The 20,028-nt window shown below is 43.9% G+C and overlaps 1 protein-coding gene across 7 annotated transcripts in view; it reads right to left on the bottom strand.

Annotated features, from left to right (window-relative positions):
* Positions 1 to 19,176, bottom strand: part of nkd2b (NKD inhibitor of WNT signaling pathway 2b) — a 49,995-nt gene extending 30,819 nt beyond the window's left edge. For all 7 annotated transcript variants that reach the window (XM_079503120.1, XM_079503122.1, XM_079503121.1 and 4 more), the window contains exons 1-3: positions 18,946 to 19,176; positions 18,781 to 18,807; positions 18,547 to 18,638 (exon numbers count right to left, since the gene is read on the bottom strand). In XM_079503120.1, the coding sequence (XP_079359246.1) occupies positions 18,547 to 18,638; positions 18,781 to 18,807; positions 18,946 to 18,970 (144 nt within the window). In that variant the 5' untranslated portion in view covers positions 18,971 to 19,176. The remainder of the gene's footprint in view (positions 1 to 18,546; positions 18,639 to 18,780; positions 18,808 to 18,945) is intronic.
* Between the last annotated feature and the right edge of the window lie 852 nt (positions 19,177 to 20,028).

Below are 20,028 nucleotides of genomic sequence, written 5' to 3'. Positions count from 1 at the left end.
ATCTTATCTTAAGGCAACACCGAGGTACGGGAGCCGTTATGCCATGTTGCAGCCAGCGTGAGTGGGACACACTGTGTGTGTTTGCGTGTGTGTGTGTGTGTGTGTGTGTGTGTGTGTGTGTGTGTGTGTGTGTGTGTGTATGTGTGTGTGTGTGTGTGCGTGTGTGTGTGTGTGTGTGTGTGTTGGGGGTAGAGGTTAAGTCCGAGGGAATAAGCCCACTTGAAAGCACTTAGTGTGACACTTCGAGGTTTGATAAAAGATTTTTCAAAGGCGGGGGATTTGTGCTTCGCGAGGCACAGGGGTGCCGATGTGTGATGATGACGGAACAAGCGAGTGATGAGATAAGCAAGTGTGTCACCACGACGGAGAAGGGCCTCTAAAAGGCTGAGCGCATGACGATCGGAGGTAAAAAGTTCAGATGTTGCGATACACTGGCATTCTTGAGTTGATAGGATCAGTCAGACCCATATGGAGCCGAGGAGAGGAGAGGCCTCTCTGCTTATAGGGGGAGGACCCCTGCTGAGCTGCCGTGTATGCGAGACATTTCAGGGGGAGCGGTCTACAAAATGCATGGCTTTGTATCCCAAAAAGTCATATCCACACTGTGGCAATTAGTATTTCATCCACTTTCTTTGAGGCCTTCCTATCTCCGTGACTGGTCATTGTTGGATTTGGATTGGATTTTTATTTTATTTATTTTTAAACTTTAACCACTTTTACACTGGCTTCCAAAAATTGTAAGTGTATGTAAAATGTTCACAGTTTTTCTAAATATTTTTGAGAAGAGCAGCTCTACACATCGCTAAAGTAACATAAATGCAAAATAAATGTCCTTGTCCTATTGCGACCAAATTCATCTACATTTGAAAAAGGTTTCTACCCTTGCGATGAATTGAGGAAGGTCACCACCGTTGCAGACCCACCGTTGCACTGCACGGAGGTATAATTTTAATCAAATCCACATTGTGCGAGGACAGCCCGCTCAGCTCTGTGCCAGGCAGCAGCCTCGCTTTCAGCCGATAGCGCCTCGCTGAAAGGCTCTCAGTAACAGCGGCAGGCATCTCAAGGAGAACTGGTGTTTATTTGAAAGGAGCCTTTAGGTAAACATGTTACGCTGCACACAGGGCTAGGTCAGCGTTTGAAGTGGACGGGGCTCAGAGAGAGGTGGGGGGAGGAGGAGAAGAAGGCCTCCTTCAGAGGAAACGAGAACAGTGGGCTCTTTCAGCACTTTTTCATCTTCACCCCTCCCTTTTTGTCACATATACAGCCAACACAAAAGGTGTATGGTCATATGAATGCGTCACTGCGGAACGTGAGAGCCCAATTCTCGGTTCGACAAAAAAAAAAACAGGCACTCTGCAATGCCTGAAGGATGTTCTTGCACACACAAAAAAAAACACCATGTTAAAATGACGAAACGATCTCGCTTTCCTCGAGCTGAATCCCTGCACCAAAAATTATCCTCCCCCCCAAAACCCGCCCCCCCCGTCCCCCGTCCCCAAAACAAAATCCTCATCTGCTGCTGGCTTTCTGAGGTCTTGATGAGGAGAGCAGGTTTTGTGTAACAAAAGCGAGTTCGCAGCCATTCCCCATCGGAGAGGAATGCGATGTGAGGACGGAGGGAGGGCCAGACCCCGGCTCTGTCTGCAGAGAGAGCCCCGGCTCCAGGCTTTGAAGCTGCTCGTATGTTTTCAACAGCTAACCACTTTCAGATGGGACTGTGGCGTTTTATGAGCTGAATAATAGCGATACCTACACATGTGCAGGCTTGGGGTCCAGAAGAGGGCGGAGCTCGGCTCGGCTCGTAGCGGGGAGAGGAAGGGAAGAGGGATAACTCTGCCGGGGACTTGGGGATTTGCCTGTTTGATATATATCTGGTGCTAGAAGAGCATTCTGGGGTCCAGAACTGAGTGTTGAAAATATACAGACGATTATTGTGGAAAAACCTTTTCCAAGGTTACCTCCCCTATCAAATGAACTTCTAGGTTGGAATTGTCAGGGAAATGCCCCCCCCCAAACCAATATAAAATAATATATAATATAAAATACTAAAATGGTGCAAACATCATGATAGCCAAGTGGTTAAGAGTGCATACCAATGATGGTGATGTCTTGTTCAGTCCCACTACTGCCATCAAAAACGACTAGTAACAATCAATGGTGTACATTTACTTAAGTATTTAGTACAATTTTGAGGTTTTGAGTATTTCCAATTTCCAGTACTTTTACTTTTAATTCCACTACATTTCAGATGCAAATATTGTACTTTTACTCCACTACATTTATGTGAAAACTTTAGTTACTAGTTACTTTGTAGATTTACACTATTCTTAGAAAACCTATGGGCTACTTCAGCCCTATATTTCGGCTATTTGAAAATAGTCTAAAAGCTCACAATGCGTCACGACGCAACGCATTGTGAGCTTGTAGATCTGCTATTTTCAAAATATATTTTTATACCTTTGAAAACTTAAAACGGGACATTCTGCAAAACGAGTACTTTTACTTTTTGTACCTTAAGTACATTTTGATACCAATTCCGGACTTTTACTTGTAACAGAGTAGTTCTACATTGCTGTATTGATATTTTTACTTAGGTAAAACAACTGAATACTTTTTCCACCACTAGTAACAATCTACTTGTCCTCCACTGGGCTTTCATAGCTAGTGCTATAGTAGACAGGAGGCCAAGGGGTTTTGGGTGTCACTGTGCTCACCCCGGCCCTGGGCCCAGCAAGACGTCACACTCTGGAATGTGGAGCAAGCCAAGGAGGACATTTTCTGAAGCAGGGGTCTTCAACATTGTTCAGGCCAGGGACCCCTTATATGAACTGAGGCAGAGATGAAGCAGGGACCCCCACTACCTATTGTATGAAATCATGTTGCAGATTAAAGCTTTTTGATTCTTCATGGGCTTGTTTGACAGCACTGTCATCAGTGTTGTGTAAATTCATGATTTCGGTTTGTTTGTTTGTACATTATCTTTTTTGCCAGGTGGGAAGCAGCCTGCTTATACATTTGCCCGCACCACTACTGACGACCGTCGACCGTAAAGATGACTCTAGTCTAAACACGACCTAGTCATGATTGGCTGCCTCCTGGCGACCATAGTAGCGACGTAGTCATGGATGGCCATACTCTGAACGCTGCATCGCAAGGGAGTGGCCACAGCAGCTAATGTTATTGTTAGGGATGGAGCCCGGAAATCGGGTCCATTACAAACCCGGTTCGGAATTTATCGAGACACGAGTATCAATAAGCTTTTGGCTTGTCGAGCATGTTATCGGGTATAGCCGCAGCGGCTGACGTCATGGGCCGCTCGCTATAAAGGGGGCTGGGACGCGACGGGTGGTTGCCTGGTGCGTCATCGTTTGCCGTGGAAGTATGGTGGAAGTTTGGTAACTTATTGTGCTAACTGGAGCTACAGGAAAGCCATGACAAAACACTGAGTAAACCGACAAAGGAACGTTGGAAACGAACGAAAACGGGTGCTACAAGAGCTTGTTGCACCTGGCAGTTATGACTTAGTCATCTTCTTGTTAGATTAATGTTGGATTCATGTTAATTAGTATTTTCAGACATTTAGACACTTAAACCTATCCTGGCTCCAGAGTACAGAACAAAGACTCCACCCACTCACTGAGTGGAGCTTCAGTCAGATAATCAGGCTAACTTAAACCCTCAACACTTGACCTTTGGCTCCCTGAAGTACCACTTAGGAGTTAGGGCCCCCTACCAGTACCTAGGGGTCCCAGACCCCCTGTTCTAAAGCATTCAAAAAAGAGTGACTATGGGAGCTTTTACAGTCATGGTCATGGATAAAGTCTTGTAAGACTTGTAAATCCAAGTGACATGCACACGCTGCTCAGTGTCAAGCCTGATGTATACGTTGTCGTACATCAGTGTAATTATTGTGACGCAGTGTGAACTTGTGAGCTTATAGATTGTCTATTTCCATACACGTTACACAGTACAATTACAATGGCGGCACACACGGCACAAATAGCAGATCTACAAGCTTGCGATGTGTAGCATCGCTGGCACCCAACGACGTACAAATCAAGTCTTTCTCTCTCTCTCTCTCTCTTAGTTGGTATTGGTAAGTAAAGAAAAAAAAAGAAGAAAAAAAATGCTTCACCATTTGTTCATTACTTCAATGTAGCTTATTTCTGTACCTGTGTGCTATATTCTTCCTTAATGTTGTTTGTCCGGCTGCACATGGTGGGTACCTGGATTTGGATTTGCTTTTGACGTTTAAATGAAGTTGAAATGTTAATGGAATTTCCTGTAGCAAACGTATTACTGATTTATACAGTCGATTACAAAGCCTGTATGCTTGGCGGCACATTTGTTTCCCAAACAGTTCCCTCGGTTCTTCTTCTGCCCATTTCTGAGTGTTGTTCCTCAGCCACTCAGCCCAGTCTCGTTGTTGAACCCTAAACCACAAAAACCCATCATCTGAGCCACAGCGCCATAACGGTCTTCTGTTTTAAGTCAAGCCTAACGGCCGATGTATTGTATTGCATATAACAATGCAGTTCTTCCAACACTTATAGTGTATAGAGATTTAAATGTTGACTACACCACTTTCTCTGGTCCGGGAAAACAACTGAAGACAATGAAAATGTTTTTTTTTAGTTGCCCTCTATAAGTACGATGCATTTAAATCAAAATCAAAACGTAGAAGGCCCTGGTGCATCAGCCCCTGTTACGTGTAGTAGTAGCACTAACCAGTAAACTGGCAAACACCTACAGTGTTAGTCAAATGACAGTGGGGGGAGGGGGGGGGGGGGGTGGTATGAAGCACTGTTCAATGGTTGTTGGAGATTGCACATGTACTCCTTGTGAATACCCCAGATTAGTAGTAATTTTTTGGGTGTTGGTTACACATGTAGGTTATTTTGTTAGGCATAATTTCAAACACCAATTTTATACATTAATTTATGTGATAAACCCCCACATTGTCCAAGTCAAACACAGAACAGAATAATTGAGGGGCGCTAGCCCCTCCTATGTCCAGCTTTGAGGGTTTGTGTAAAACACAAACATTGTCTTAACACAAACATTGAATGGCATGGAAAATGAATGGGCAGCTTTGAGGGTTTGTGCAAACACAAACATTGAAGACAAAGTGCATTCCCATAGAGTTTCAGGGTTTGTGTAAACACAAACATATGTAAACACAAACGATTTTTTAAAACTCATGTATGCTACATGTACACGAGACATATGATATATGATAAAAAACAGCCAAGGTTGTGGCTGTTTTTAACTTTTCTAAATAAAGTACCTTGATTTTTATCCACCCTCTCCTCATTTTTAACCTTTTTGAGTGCTCGGATCGCCGCCTTTTTTTCTAGTAACCCACATAATTATTTTGGATCAGCTGTATGTCACCAAACTAGGCGGGACTTCTAAACTCTATTGTGAGAAAAAAAGAAAGTCATACACTGACCACTATATGGAGACTCTCCAGTTTCCACTGGCCTGATTCACAGCATAACAAACAATGTCAGCGCCAAAACGTGCATGAAATTTCACCCGATTCCTAAAAATGACCTTAGGCTTAAGCATGCAAGCAAGAGACACAATCTCTCTGCACATTGTTTTTTTTTTTTTTTTTAAGAAACACAAACTAGAATAAAGAAGAAATCAGGTCAACTTTCAAATTCAGAGTAATCAATGTAACAATGTTACTGTATGTCTGCTGTATACATACAGTAACATTGGCTTACTGTTAGTTTAACACTGTCCTCAACACCTTGCGTCAAATCAAACGCATCATGGCGATGTCAAATGTCTTATTAACAGAAAACGCAATCAATTAATAATGGCTACAGTGACAGCATATAATAACAACCAATAATAACAACTTGTGGCTGAAAAAATAAAATATTCCCCAGGCTGCTCTAGAGGCTTGCGAAATGAAGTCCGCTTGGAAGGGAACTAAAGCTTTCTGAGAGGGAACAGGGGTTTATGTGGAAACATACCTTTACACACTAAAATGTAATAACCTTTTGAGTCTGGCTGTGTTTTACTTGGCCGGGAGAGGCACGACATCAAACGCAGAGTCGGATCCAACAGACTTAGCCAAAAATGTCAGCGCTAAGCACTGGGATCCAGCTCCAGGTATTTACTTTCCTCTGGCAGAGGAAAGAGCAGCACAGAGAGAGAGAGAGAGAGAGAGAGAGAGAGAGAGAGAGAGAGAGAGACACACACAGAGAGACAGAGTGAGAGTGAGAGAGTAGATCAGTATTAACCATCCTTGGGGCTGCCCCCTCCCTGCTCCAGAGAAGCAGCCGCCAGCATGCTGCTCTCCCCCAGCCCAGTCCACTCATACTGGGGCTTCCAGCATGCTGCTCTCCCCCCAGCCCAGTCCGCTCATACTGGGGCTTCCAGAAGCCTGCCAGAGACCACTCACATCCGGGTTACTCGCTGTCACCGACTTGGAATCTGGGACCTTTTTTTTCTCTTCCCTTCGCTTGCATAGAACCAAAAAGGGGGAAGAGGGATTCTTGACGTGTGATTATTTCACATGTGGCTATACATTTCCCACGCTTTTAGCCATGTCGCGCGGCCCCGGCGCCTTTGGAAGCATGGTTTAAAACGCGTGGTTTGAACTTAATGTTGAACTGAAATATATAAATGACTTCAAAGGAGGGCAGGGTGAGATGACGTGCGTTCTGGGGGAGACAGGACTTCATTCCGTCTGTCTGCAGATGAAAGCCTCTAATATGAAGGGAGTGGACGGACTGTCATCCCTCATGTCTAAACACACACAATGCTCTCTTTAAGCCAGAGCACCATGCTGAATTTATGCCTCATGCCACATATTATTTCTAGCAGGGGGGGGGGGGGGGCGACGACGACCTTACAACCTGTCAACACCACCTCGCAATTACTTCATAGAGCCAGCATCAGAAGATCCTTTACCACTGGGACATTTTACACATTACGTGATGTTATTAAGTCAAACCTCATTATCTCCAAAACGTATTACTTTTCAGGATTCAAAGCGTTTCAAGCTTGTGGTTCTGCTACTTTCGATGCTTTTGTGCAACGCTGTAGTTAGTACGATCAAGTAGGGCGTTCATTTAAGAAAAAACACAAACATTTAAATATGCAGATAAGAGGTTTCTGCCCGACAGCAACGGAGAACAGTTTTAAAGTCCAGGTGACCTTACAGTTAGTGAACAGCGCCCACCAATAACTTGGCCATCGGGGTGCCGATCATCTAGTCTCGCGTTGCCAGACTGTTGCGTCTCGCAATTTTCAAATGCTTCCGTCATACAGTCTGGAGAAATGGAAGCTCTTTTCATGAGTAAGCGATAAAGCGGGTGTGGCGCATCCCCTCACTTGGTGCAGCGGCCAAAACAAGTCCTACTCGAAGCATTATCTCTTTTTTCACTGCTTTGTTCTGCGTTACTTCTTCTTTCACTAGTTTTGTCGCTGTTAGTTCCATGATACATTTGTGTGTTAAACTATCCACGGCCACGCACATAATGAATCTCCCGCTCGTATGACTCTATGCTCCCCGTCTCGGTTGTGTTTCCAATGTGACTACAGTTCCGTGAGCGCCACGTCGTGATTGGTCGAAAGTCTTTCCGGTCTGAGCAGCAGAGACAGCTTCCGTTGCTCGGCTCTTGGGAGCTGTAGTTCCAGACTCTATATAGCATTCTGAGATTGTGGAATAGTTGTCCGGCTACGCGAGACTATACCGCTCATATAACAAGCCATGACAAATGCATACAAATATTATGTTTGGTAATAGTAGAGAGACATAAGCCCCCAGGGGTCCATTCCAAATGGGGTCCCATAAAGCCAACTGAGGATGAGGAGTCGCCATCATTTAGTTGACTTTAATCTATCACAATACAAAAGAAATGATGGGATGTTTCAACATCACCACTGTGAATCATATGATATGTACAGTAGGCAGTGGTGGAAAGTAACTAAGTACATTTACTTAAGTACTGTACAATACAGTACAATTTTGAGGCATTTGTACTTTACTTGTACTCCACTCGCAGACGTAATATTGTACTTTTACGCAATTACAATTATTTAAAAACTTTAGTTAATACCGTAGTTACTTGCATATTTTGATTATTATTAGAAAACATACATTAACCCCTTCAACTCTATATACATTTCGGCCATTTGAAAATAGCCGATCTACAAGCTCACAGTGCGTCGTGATGCGACGAATTGTGAGCTTGTAGATGCCAATACGTTTTTTACTTTTACTCAAATAAATTTGGAATTCCAGACTTTTGCTTGTAACAGAGTACTTCTACATTGCAGTATTGATACTTTTACTTAAGTTAAAAAAAAGTACTTTTTCCACCACTGCATTTAGGCACCTTAGCTCGTTGTGGTCCTGTGATACGAGGAAATCATCACATGTATATAGAGCTAGACATGTGTCAAAAAGGAGCCTTTTCTGCATTTCTATAAAGGCCTGTGTTACTCTTAGTCACGCACCGAAAATAACCAGTCAATTAAAAATAATAAAAAATAAAAAGTCCACACACAAGCACGACGCAGTCGACACCCGCACACAACTAAGTATAACTCGGGCTTAAGGGATTGTGAAGCCATGTCTGACTGGCTGCTTGACTTCCTTCCTGTCCTTACTGCCCCCTCCCAAACTGGCCAGGGTGTGTGTGTGTGTGTGTGTGTGTGTGTGTGTGTGTGTGTGTGTGTGTGCGCGTGTAGGGGATAGGGGGTTGTTGTTGAAAGCGAGCAAACAGCTTCAAAGTGCCTCAGACAGTATAAATATCCCCAGATAAATAAACACTCAATCTGCCTGCAATGTTCTGATGTCTTTTTTTCATGAAATGTCCCACATAATGTGATGTACTTCATGGAAAAAAACGCGCACACGCACACGCACACACACACACACACACGATGAGTCTCTCAGCCTGCCAGGTGATGATGTTTACACACACACACGCACGCACGTGCGTGTGACCACGCATGCCCACACGACCACGCACGCCCACACACGAAAAGTAACTAAATGATACGCCATAAAATACAGTGTCAAAATGGACCCGCAACTCCTGATTTTGCAGTGTAGTGTCTTATTGTTCATCCTTCCCTCTGTGCCTTCAAAAGCCATCGAATATCTTCCTGAGAGAAACACACACACGCACGCGCACACACACGCATACGCACGCACACACCCTCCTCCTCACCAACACCCCTGCTTCCCCCTACTCCATTCCCACCATAGCAACCTCCCCCCACCCCCCTTCCAACCTCCCCTGCTCCAGGACTTCGCTGTACAAACCAGGAACAGATGTGAGTCGGGGCCGCGCTGAAAGACCCTGCTGTTCTGGACGCCCGCCACATGCTTTTCATTCAGAGATGAAGGCTCACAGCTCGCCCTTCTTGTGAAGCCAATTTTGACCCAAAAAAAAGGAAAAGAAAAGAAAAAGAAAAGAAATGAAATGAAGAGAGAGAGGGAGAGAGGGAGAGTGAGAGAGAGAGAGAAAACAAACGCTCCCAATGCTTTCAAGTCCCTTCAAAATCCCAACACTATACATAATACGAATGCACCTTTCTCGTCGCCGTTCTCTTCCTGATAGTCGCTTCAAGGGGGTTTGTTGGGAGATGTGTTTTCGTCTCATTTGCGACGCAGGAGAAGTGGATGTGAAAAGTAAGCAGTGAGGAAATCTTGTTCTAACGACTTGGTCTCAAGCAATCGACAATTTGTGAGGTGTTATATATTATTAATTACACATTCAAACTGGGAATGGAGGCATTTTCTGTGTCGCCTGAATGAAACTGAAACAATAACCTCAATATTATTAAACTGGGATGTCAGTACACAGTACAGTATCAGTACAGAAAGAAAGGCCCTTTTCGGAACACAGCCTTAAAATTACCCAGATATCCTTGCAACAACTCCAAACCAAATACTGCTTACTCAAAATTAACATGTTGAATATAAGATCTGTGAAAATGCCTGACAGCCAAAGGACTCCAAACAAAACATCCTTTTTTTTAAGTTAAACTGCCAAAAACCTGATTTTAATTCAAAGGGACAACCTAGTTCATAGGCTAAATTACAAGCTGAAAGGAAAAAAGAAAAGGGGAAAATAACATTAAAGTTTAAAGTTTACAATTACTTTAGCGAGTTGCTTAGGAACTTTGCTCTCAGACCTAATTCATTATCAAGGAATGAGATGTGAGCAAGTCCCTGAAAGTCAAAAACACATTTATGTTTCTAAATTCTAAGCTCTTGCGGCCTCCTCCAGAACAAAGCCATCGCCCTAACCAAGCCTTCCAGCAAATGTGATATTATCAACATTTCAAAGTGAGTAATAATGGTCTTTGTTTCTGGTTTCAGAGTGTTGACGTGCTCCCTCTTAACAGGGTTAAAATCTGGGAAGTTTTGAAACAAAGACTGCGTTGAAAGGGCGAATTAGCCTGTCATTATTTGGGGATCCAAGCATGTCTGTTAGAAGCTCCAAACTGAAGCACTACGGAGCGTGCGTGCATGTGTGTGTGTATGTACGTGCGTGCGTGTGTGTGTATGCATGCGTGTTGAGACTGTAGCTGTCTCCAGAGGTGAAACCCAGTGATCCTTTACAGAGCTGTCCCGCTGATGAACACACAGCGCTGGGTAAGTAGTAAGTACAGGGTCGCGACACGCCGCAGCGCTGTACGTTCCATATTCATCATCATCGACTGAGTGGAGTTCATTCTCTCGAGCAGAAAGGAGGAGCATATCAACTATTCTGGCTCGCCTCATTCCAGCTCTCACGTTTGCCTGTCACTCTTCTTTGATCTCACCTCGGGTGATATTTCTACGTTAACACCAGATGCTTGGACAGGTACTTGTTGTCTCGAACACCTGCGATGAGGTGTCAGAAATCTGGTGGGCTGCTCTGCAGGTCAGGGCCAAGTCATCCTGCTGACTCACATTCCCTCTTTCTTTCTTTCTCCTCTCCTCTCTTCTCCGCTCCCAGTGGAAACCTTGACAGGGCCGTATAGGCTTACACTGTCTGGTCGACCTGCCAGCTGCAATCTCCAGAGTTTTGACATGTAGCGAAATCAGTATTCAGCTAAAATGTTTAATGTATTCTGCATTCGAAATTTGGCCCACATTAATGACGCACTGATCCACTAACCAGCAGCTCCCTGGCCGTTAGTTAGAATGAGAGCCTCAGCTCAAGAAAGAAAGTAATAAAAATAATATATGAAATCAATATCCGACTATATCCAATATCCAATATCCGTACTTTAAACATTATGCCACATAGGGTTGTTTGTAAAAACAACCATAAGTTAACACACTGACTGAACCCCAACCTCAAAGTATGTATGCTCCAAGCAGGGGCATAAACTGAATGCATGGAATATAATCAGTGTTGCATTGGTGATTTAACCACGATATTTTAATGGCGTCACACGTCATGTCACTTAACACACTATATCATTCGTTCTCAAAGTGGGGTCCGGGGACCCCAGGGGTCATTGAGGGAGTTCCAGGGGGTCCCCAGCTAAATGATAGATAGTTAGGAACCAAATAGACCCTTATGGGTCTGTAACTCAGAGAGTGTACAAATGGAACCAAGTGGACCCTAAGGGGTCCATGTGGTTCCATTTCTACGCTCTCTGAGTTAAATGAACATAGATTTTACAATATAAATTGGGGTCCCACCCAGAGATAGAAATACCATTAAATGGGGGTCCGAGGCCTAATGCAGATCACACTGGGGGTCCTTGAAATTGGAATGGTTGAGAATCACTGCTAGAGCCGTACAAATCTTCTCTTATACCCGCATAAGAGAAGATTTGACATGTGTTTTCAAATTCCAAATAAATGTCGATCTGGGGGTCCTCGACATGAAAATGTATGGTAACTGCACTATAGGATCACTGATATGCATCCATTCCTTCACGCTGGTGTGACACTCGACAGTCTTTGTCAACTTTGTTGAGGTGTGAACTTAAGGGTTGTTTTTGAGGGGCACTAACTAGCCCCTCCAACGCCTGGCATTGTGCGTGCCCCTCTGTGACGCCATGTGGCAGCCAACTCTATGGAGTTTTTACTATGATGTAGTGCAGGGGTGCCCAAAAGGTAGACCATGATCTACCAGTAGATCACAAAGGCTGTTCAGGTAGATCACATGACATGCCCCTAAAAATATATAAAAATAAAAAATAAACTATTTTTGGCACATCTGCTACTTGAATTTAGGTGACTTGATTGATTAACATCAAAAAGGGCCTGTCAGCTCAAACCCACAATGCAATACTTGCACACAAACTCACAAACATTCAGTAGCATTAAGGTTATTTAAAAAAGAAGAAAAACCCCTACCAATTCCATTTCCCCCCATGTGCTCTATTTCCCATCCCAAGTGCGTTTGTCTCGTATGTAACGCCAGCGCCGCTATTTCAAAGCCCCCCTCAGGTTCAACTGTTTTGGTGGGTATATCTTTTTGAGCTGGTCAGATTGAGAGTAGCTCTCAAGTCAAAAAAGCGTGGGCACCCCTGATGTAGTGGGTGCCCCCCCAAAGGCACCCCTCACTTCACACAAGTGTGATTTAAACTCGATGCATGTGCGTGCACATGCTCCTGAAAAGTCTTTGGCCGAATGACGTGGTACTGCGTGCAACGATCAATGCAATACTGAATAAAATAATAGCATATATGTGTTTGACATTGTCTGCATGCTAAACAAGGCCTCCTATACCGGATTGTCCACTTTCTGGCAACGTAAAACAGCCATCAACATTTTCCTATGGATTAAAACTGGCTGATGTTGAGCGTGGACAGATTCCTAGCCTGTTCCCTCTTCCTGCAGCCCCCCATCCCTCAGCCCACCCATCCCCCAGGATAGAGAGAGAGAGGGGAGAGGGCTCCACTGATATCAGAGCTCTTTTATAACTCCCAGCTCAGCCCTTTGAAGTCACAGCCAGACAGCTCAGGAATCCCACTCCCCCTCCAGTTGACAATGGAGGATGGGGGGGTAGTGGGGAGCTAAACAACATGTTTGACCGCCAATCTTCCCTTCCCACTCTATATGAAATCATCATAAACCATTTTAACTGTCCCCATAGGTCAACCGAGCTGTGCCAGGGCCAAAACTATGTGTGTTATATACATTATACAGTATGTATGTACTAGAGAGAGAGGGGGGGGGAGAGAGAGAGAGAGAGAGAGAGAGAGTGCAATTTAATCCCAGGGAATAATCATGAGACAATGTGTGGCTTCAAATGTGGAAATGTCTTTCTTTTTGAAGGGCGCTAGCCCCTCCTATATACAGGTGTAATGTTTGTTTTTAGTTGAACAAACATTAAAAACGCCATTGACAATGAAGGGAAATTTACGTTATCTTGTCCCTAACACAAACAATAAAGAAGCAATAAAGAAAGTTTAATGTTTGTTTTGTCCGTGTTTGTTTTACATCACCATTAGATCACCTAATCATAGCAACGTGAGTTAGACTTTAGCGGCCCTCACTTCACACGGGTGTGATTTTTTTGTCAACATACAGTGCAGCAAAGGTAAAGTCTTCCTGAGGAAAGCCAGGTTTCCTGGAATCCCGGAATCCCAGGATGAAACAGCAGCTCAGAATGAAAGAGAAGCTCAGACAGCTTTGCTCAACGCATAATTGGTGGTGTATTTCAAGGACATACAGAGTGCTGTCATGTGAGTCAGAGTACTGTAATCGAGTTGCAGTGTATTTCCTCTTTAGTTCCATTGTTTTATTGAGAATGTTCCAGATCACAACAACATCAACTGTATTCAAAATAATGAGTGAGTTCATTGTCAAACATTGATTGGACACTTTACATTGGAATATCGATGATGCTTAACATAACTGATTAATAGTATATCTTCATCCACTCCCTAAATGTATCGTTTGTATGGATCCAACCACAGATTCCACTGGAAACTGTTCTGACCTGACCACTGACAGCTCCTATAGCTCCATTTACATGAAAAATCACACCCGTGTGGAGTGAGGGGCGCTAATATATATATATATATATTAAAGTCTAACGCCGGGGCTCCACCGGCCGTGTCAGCGTCGCATCTCCGTCACCGTCAGGGAATGTTCCCTTTTTAATCAATGAAGGGTGGCTCTACTGCCCGCGTTGCGTTGCGTTGCGTTGCGTTGCGTTGCGTTGCGTGACAGCATTAAAATTGCCGCACGCACGCGTGACGCGACGCGCCCGGTGGAGCCTACTCATGTTGATTAGGTGATGTAATGGTGATGTAAAACAAAAGGTGCCAACACAAACATTAAATTCTCTTTATTGTTAATGGCATTTAATGTTTGTGTTATCGACAAGATGACGAAAATGAATGAGTGCAGTAATTTAGATATACTGTATTGAGTGCACGTTATCCTAAAGGTGGTGAGAGGAATGGGCTCACCAAAATACTGGGCGTTCTGGGCGTTGATGGGCGTTCTGAAATCTCCATCCTGAAATAAATCAAGGCCAGGACTTTGATAGAACATGGTCAGTGTGGGACACACCTACTACTAATAGGTTCCATGCTTTCAACAGTTTATATTCAATGGGGGGTGAGGGCTGGCCTTGGCAAACTAGAATTCCTCTTAAGTAGAGGAAAGTTCTCTTTTAATTTGCCACAAGTGGGTGGATAATAAGACTGATATAATCCATAACTCCTCGGCCATTAGAGCCACCCACCTCACAGGGTGTCAGTCAGCGCCTCGCTCGGTGTGAACTTCTCATAATTTCTGTCTGAGTGCTCGGAGCCCTCGCACCCCTCGACGTGACGCGTTAATTGAAGTGATGTAATGTTATGCCACAGCGGGGCTGCCCGCTGGGAGTGGCGACAGAACAGGACGCGTTGAAAATTAGACGTGGCTCTCAGTAACGCTGCCAACAGCCGCAAGAAGCAAACTTTATATCCCTCAGTGTGAGCAATGACTACCTTTCCGTCCAGCCTCGACTCTGCATGTAACATAGCCTCTGTCTGTCTGTGTGTGTGTGTGTGTGTGTGTGTGTGTGTGTGTGTGTGTGTGTGTGTGTGTGTGTGTGTGTGTGTGTGTGTGTGTGTGTGTGTGTGTGTGTGTGTGTGTGTGTGTGTGTGCGCGCGCAATGGTGGAAAAAGTACTGACATTTGTTCAATGTATCAATACTAACACAGTAAAAGTACTAAAGTATTGGTATCAAAATATACCCATTTCACAAGTTTTCAAATGCATAAAAAAATCTTTTGAAAATTGCAGATCTACAAGCTCTCAATGCATCGCATTTTCAATGCCTGAAATGTATATAGGACTGAAGTGGGTAGTGTATGTTTTGTAATAATAATCAAAACCTACAAAGTAAATAGTAACTAAAGTTTTCAAATAATTGTAGTGTAGTGGAGTAAAAGCATATTTGCCTCTGAGGCGTGTAGTGGAGTAGAAGTAAAAGTGCTGAAATTTGAAAATACTCCAGTAAGGTTCAAAATACCATAACATTGTACAATACTTGAGTACTGCTGCTAAGTTACTTTACGTGTGTGTGTGTGTGTGTGTGTGTGTGTGTGTGTGTGTGTGTGTGTGTGTGTGTGTGTGTGTGTGTGTGTGTGTGTGTGTGTGTGTGTGTGTGCGCGCATGCGTGTGTGTATGTGGTTTGAGTGTGTGTGTCTGTCCAAGTGCTCTGCTTTGCCAAACCTCACCACGGGGCTCCTTGCTGTCACAACCTAACCAACGCGCAGGCAGGCAGGGGAATAACCACTGCTCTGTCGTGCCAGAAATGACAGACTCTACAACAAGAATCCCCACGACTTCACACAGAGAGAGCAGCATGTTTTTGCACATTGCTTTGCTAAAGGACAGCTAGAGTAAGAGTTGTCTCAGTAAGTCTAGTGAAGAAGAACTCTCATCTCGTCTTTTGGGGATAAGAGGCATTGACACGGATTCCTCCAGCCAACTTTGAAATGCCTGACAGACTCCACGTCCGATTGAGGCAGTGGTTCTTAACCAGTGCTCCGGGGACCACTAGTGGTAGGAGGTTCCAGGTGGTCCCCCCAGCTAAATGAGATGGTAACCAAATGGACTATTATATGGTGCATCTTTAATTCTTGAGAGTGTAAAATGAAACCAAGAGTAGAAGAATTGTCATTTTGATCAATGTTTGCCTGTTATCTCTCCTATATGGTACCACATCAAAACAGCATGGAATTGTGAAATCTTATTCAACCATAACAACATATTCTAAGTTTTGGGTCTGACAGGCTAAATCTGTCCGTGGCTCAAATGCCGAAAAAATTATGGACCTTGATATGAAAAAGGTTGAAAACCACTAAGGGAAAACACCCACCGGGTATACATTTGACAGATGATGCACAATGAAGCTGTTGGTATAGGCAACACTTGCTTATACATGTGTAAACAACACACAATCCTACCAGAAAGCACTACAAGAACACTCAGGGACCATCAGAAATATAACTGGCCACATGGTGGTTTACCATTAAGAAACAGAACCATGTCCACCACAATGTCCCTGATTCAAAGCTACATATAATTGTCTCCACCAGGCCGAAGGCATGGGGAGAGAGTATGTTTTGCACTCCGTCCGTCCGTGTGTGTGTGTGTGTGTCCTTCCGTCCGTCTGTTACCAGCTAATCTCCGGCACCGTTAACCCGGTCGATGCCAAACTTTGCACAGTACTAGAGAACAGCGGATGAGCTTTTTTGTCACCCGAATCCGCATGTGCATAATTATAATCCGCCCGTTATCCGACCGCAATTTATTAATTAATCCAATTTATTAATCCGCACCACCCGCAATCCGCTGCGCAGGGAAGCGCTGCGACGCTGCGACGCGTTGTGAGCTTGTAGATCGGCTATTTATACTACTTGTACAAACAATGTCACTCACCACTCTCTCGACAGTTCACCAATGTTACGTAGTGGTTGTATATATCCATTTCCATGGTAACACGCCGTCCACGTTTTCGCGACGTATTTTCATACAGCATATCCAGCGGTCATCGGCGGCAGGGTAAAGAACTTAATCACTCCCAGTCCCACGCCGAACGTATATTCCTCCCTTCTGTTTTACTTAGTTTTAAGTTTCTCTCAGACTCACTAGCTGCCTGTTAGCAACTTTAGCGTAGCTGCCTGTAGGAGACCACTGTGGTGTTGTTGTTGTGCAACAGGACCCAACTTCATAGGTGGCTAATTTGTGCCAGATCATGGAAAATGATTAAATTAAAATACTACTACCAACGCACGCACGCCGAGATTGTGTGCGTTTTAAAAGCTATAATAAGCATATTTATATACTTTATTATGCCATTACTTTATTTCCCGCATTATTTCACCCGCGGTTTATCCTATATTAATTTATAATAATATGAATTGACCCTAATCCACCCTAAACTGCGGTTCACCCGCGGCAACCGCGGCTAAATCCGCCACCCGCTGGTCTCTATTGCACACACACTCCCTGGATGCCAACGATGAACCTCTGCCCCACATTTTCCAGAACGGCCTGTTATAGCGCCACCATGAGGCAGCTTTTCAAAAAAAAATTACCTAAAACTGCACCGATCTGCGTAAAACGTTGCATGCACACTTCCTAGAGGCCAAGGACAAACCTTTGACCTGCATTTTCCGCATCTGCCTTTTATAGCGGCACCAGGAGGCCGACTTTTGTAAAACACATTTTTGGATATTACTCCTCCAGATTCGGTCCAAAAATCTCACAAATCGTTACACAGTATCTCTATGGTCATGTGCTCAAGTCGGATCTGTCCGATATTTCATATTCCATCCTAATTGGCTATAATTGGCTTTCAGTTTGCAAGATTGCCCCGTTTTGAACAAAAGCCTCAAATCATGAACGCAGCATGCAATTTACGTGAAATCTTTCACACATTTTCTTACTAGGCTGAGGAATATATCCCACCCTTTTCACATTGGCCTGTTATAGCACCACCAACAGGTTGATTTTTGCAAAACACATTTTTGGAACAAAATGCCTCAAATCATCCAATTGCCATCAAAGGCGTATGAAGAAATGGCACCCTTTTCACATTGGCCTATTATAGCGCCACCAGGAGGCCACAACCTGACCTGCCCTGGTGGAGACCTGTGCCCTGAGGGGCACTTTTTCTAGTTCCAATCTGTATCTCATTTGTATTTCCAGGCAGTGATGTAACATTGTTTTGTCCATAATGAATTTCTTCTCAACATGTGTGCTGCTGTGGGGAATTATCCAGGCCTACTTAAAAGCGCTTTTACAATAAAAGCACTTTAGGTAGACACTTTTTTCACAGCACACATTCATGAGGCTGTGTAGCCTACAGTATAAAATGCAGATATGACTTTTCAGCAAACATCAGCTATGATGAGGTAGGCTACAGTAAAAACCCACGCTACTAATTAATTATATAGGCCTACTATGAATATGAACAACTTGAACAAGTATAGCCTATTTATCATTATTTATTTGTGTTTAAATTAACTTTAGGCCCACTCGGAAAGGTCAGAAAGGACCAAGTAGGCTACCAATAAGGACCAAGGTTTATGTGTGTGTGAGATTGGTACCTGCATGTTCTTCAGTTTATGATCGGATGCGCTGTACCTCTCGCATTCCTCCATCCCTCTCCGGAGGAACGCGTTCACGACAAAACTGTCTCCTGGAGGGAAAAAGAGGCAAAATGCAGTGATGCATGGGTATCATATATCTCGATACTATACGCATTTTTATGGTATGGTTAAAACTTATACGGGATCGGTCGTCTTATATAATAAACTGCTCATATAGGTTGATTGACTCACCTTCAGGGTTTTCTCTGCGCTTGCACGCTAGACGCACAGGAATTAACGCACACATGGAAAACACAAACAGGGGAAAAAATAATTACATTTAATTAACTTAAACGCCCTATCCTATTCAGTATTGTTGCTATTCTGAATGTTTAAACTCCGCTGTTTCTTTCTTACCGTGCTTAGACTGAAGTTTCCCCATTCTTTACGTCGCTTTCCCCTGGATCGATCGATAGGCACTTCGGCAACCCGTCAGAACAGTCACTGTTGGCTCAACATTGTCACATTGTGTCCGTTCAGTAAGAACAAATAGTGTCCAAGTTCATCCAAAGGCACGCGTTCAATTCCACCGGTCATTAGAATAACAATTTTCTCCACGCAGGGCACGGGCAGGGGTGGGGGGGAACGAGGTAAGTGAAGGTAAAAAAAAACGACTGAGCGACGGAGACGCGAACAGCCGCTTCTTCTTCCAGCCGCACACTGTCTTCAATCCAACTGAACTGATCTGCGAGCGCTCTGTACGCTCACTGTTCATCCCATAGCCCGAGAGGACGACGATCGGGACGCTCGCGATGTGATTGGCTTATTAGTGCAGGGGCCAACACTGATTATTTTCACAAATTTATACCGCGTAAGGTGGTGACCGTTAAATGTTTGTATTCCTAGATTATGACATGTCTCGAGTAGTTAATATGTTGGTATGATATATTTTCCAATTAATTCAGTATAGCTTAATGCCAGTTACCGGTATATGTGACCCAAAGTAATGTGACCATACCATTAACAACCTATATAAGGCAACATTTTAAAATCTTCATTTAAGTAGCATGTGAGGGGGGTCTAGCAAACTAGGGGGTTTTCATGATTCTGAATCCATTCCAAAGTGGTCAGGAGGTGTACGCACATCCCGGGTTAATTCAACGGGTGCTCGAACAAAAAAGAACAGACTGCAAAAGGAAGAATAAGTCTGCACACCGTTTTGAAAGCTCCCCAAAAACTTTATTTACCAAGGCGGGGTAAAAACACAACGTTTCGGCCTCTGTGGCCTTCGTCAGGTATATCTGAATCCATTCCAAGCATTAGTTTGGCACGAAAAACACTCCTTGGGCTAAATTCTGCCATAGCCACTTGCTCAAATGTGCCCAAATGCGATGACCTCATCACATTTGTGATGACGGCTATGGCTGTTTTTAGCCCAAGGGTTGTTTTTCGTGCAAAACTAATGCTTGCAATGGATTCAGAATCATGAAACCCCCCTAG

The sequence above is a fragment of the Electrona antarctica genome (assembly GCF_951216825.1).
Source record: "Electrona antarctica genome assembly, chromosome: 6".
NCBI lineage: Eukaryota > Metazoa > Chordata > Actinopteri > Myctophiformes > Myctophidae > Electrona > Electrona antarctica.
The sequence above is the reverse complement of the archived record's forward strand: the minus strand, read 5'-3'. Positions and strand labels throughout refer to the sequence as shown.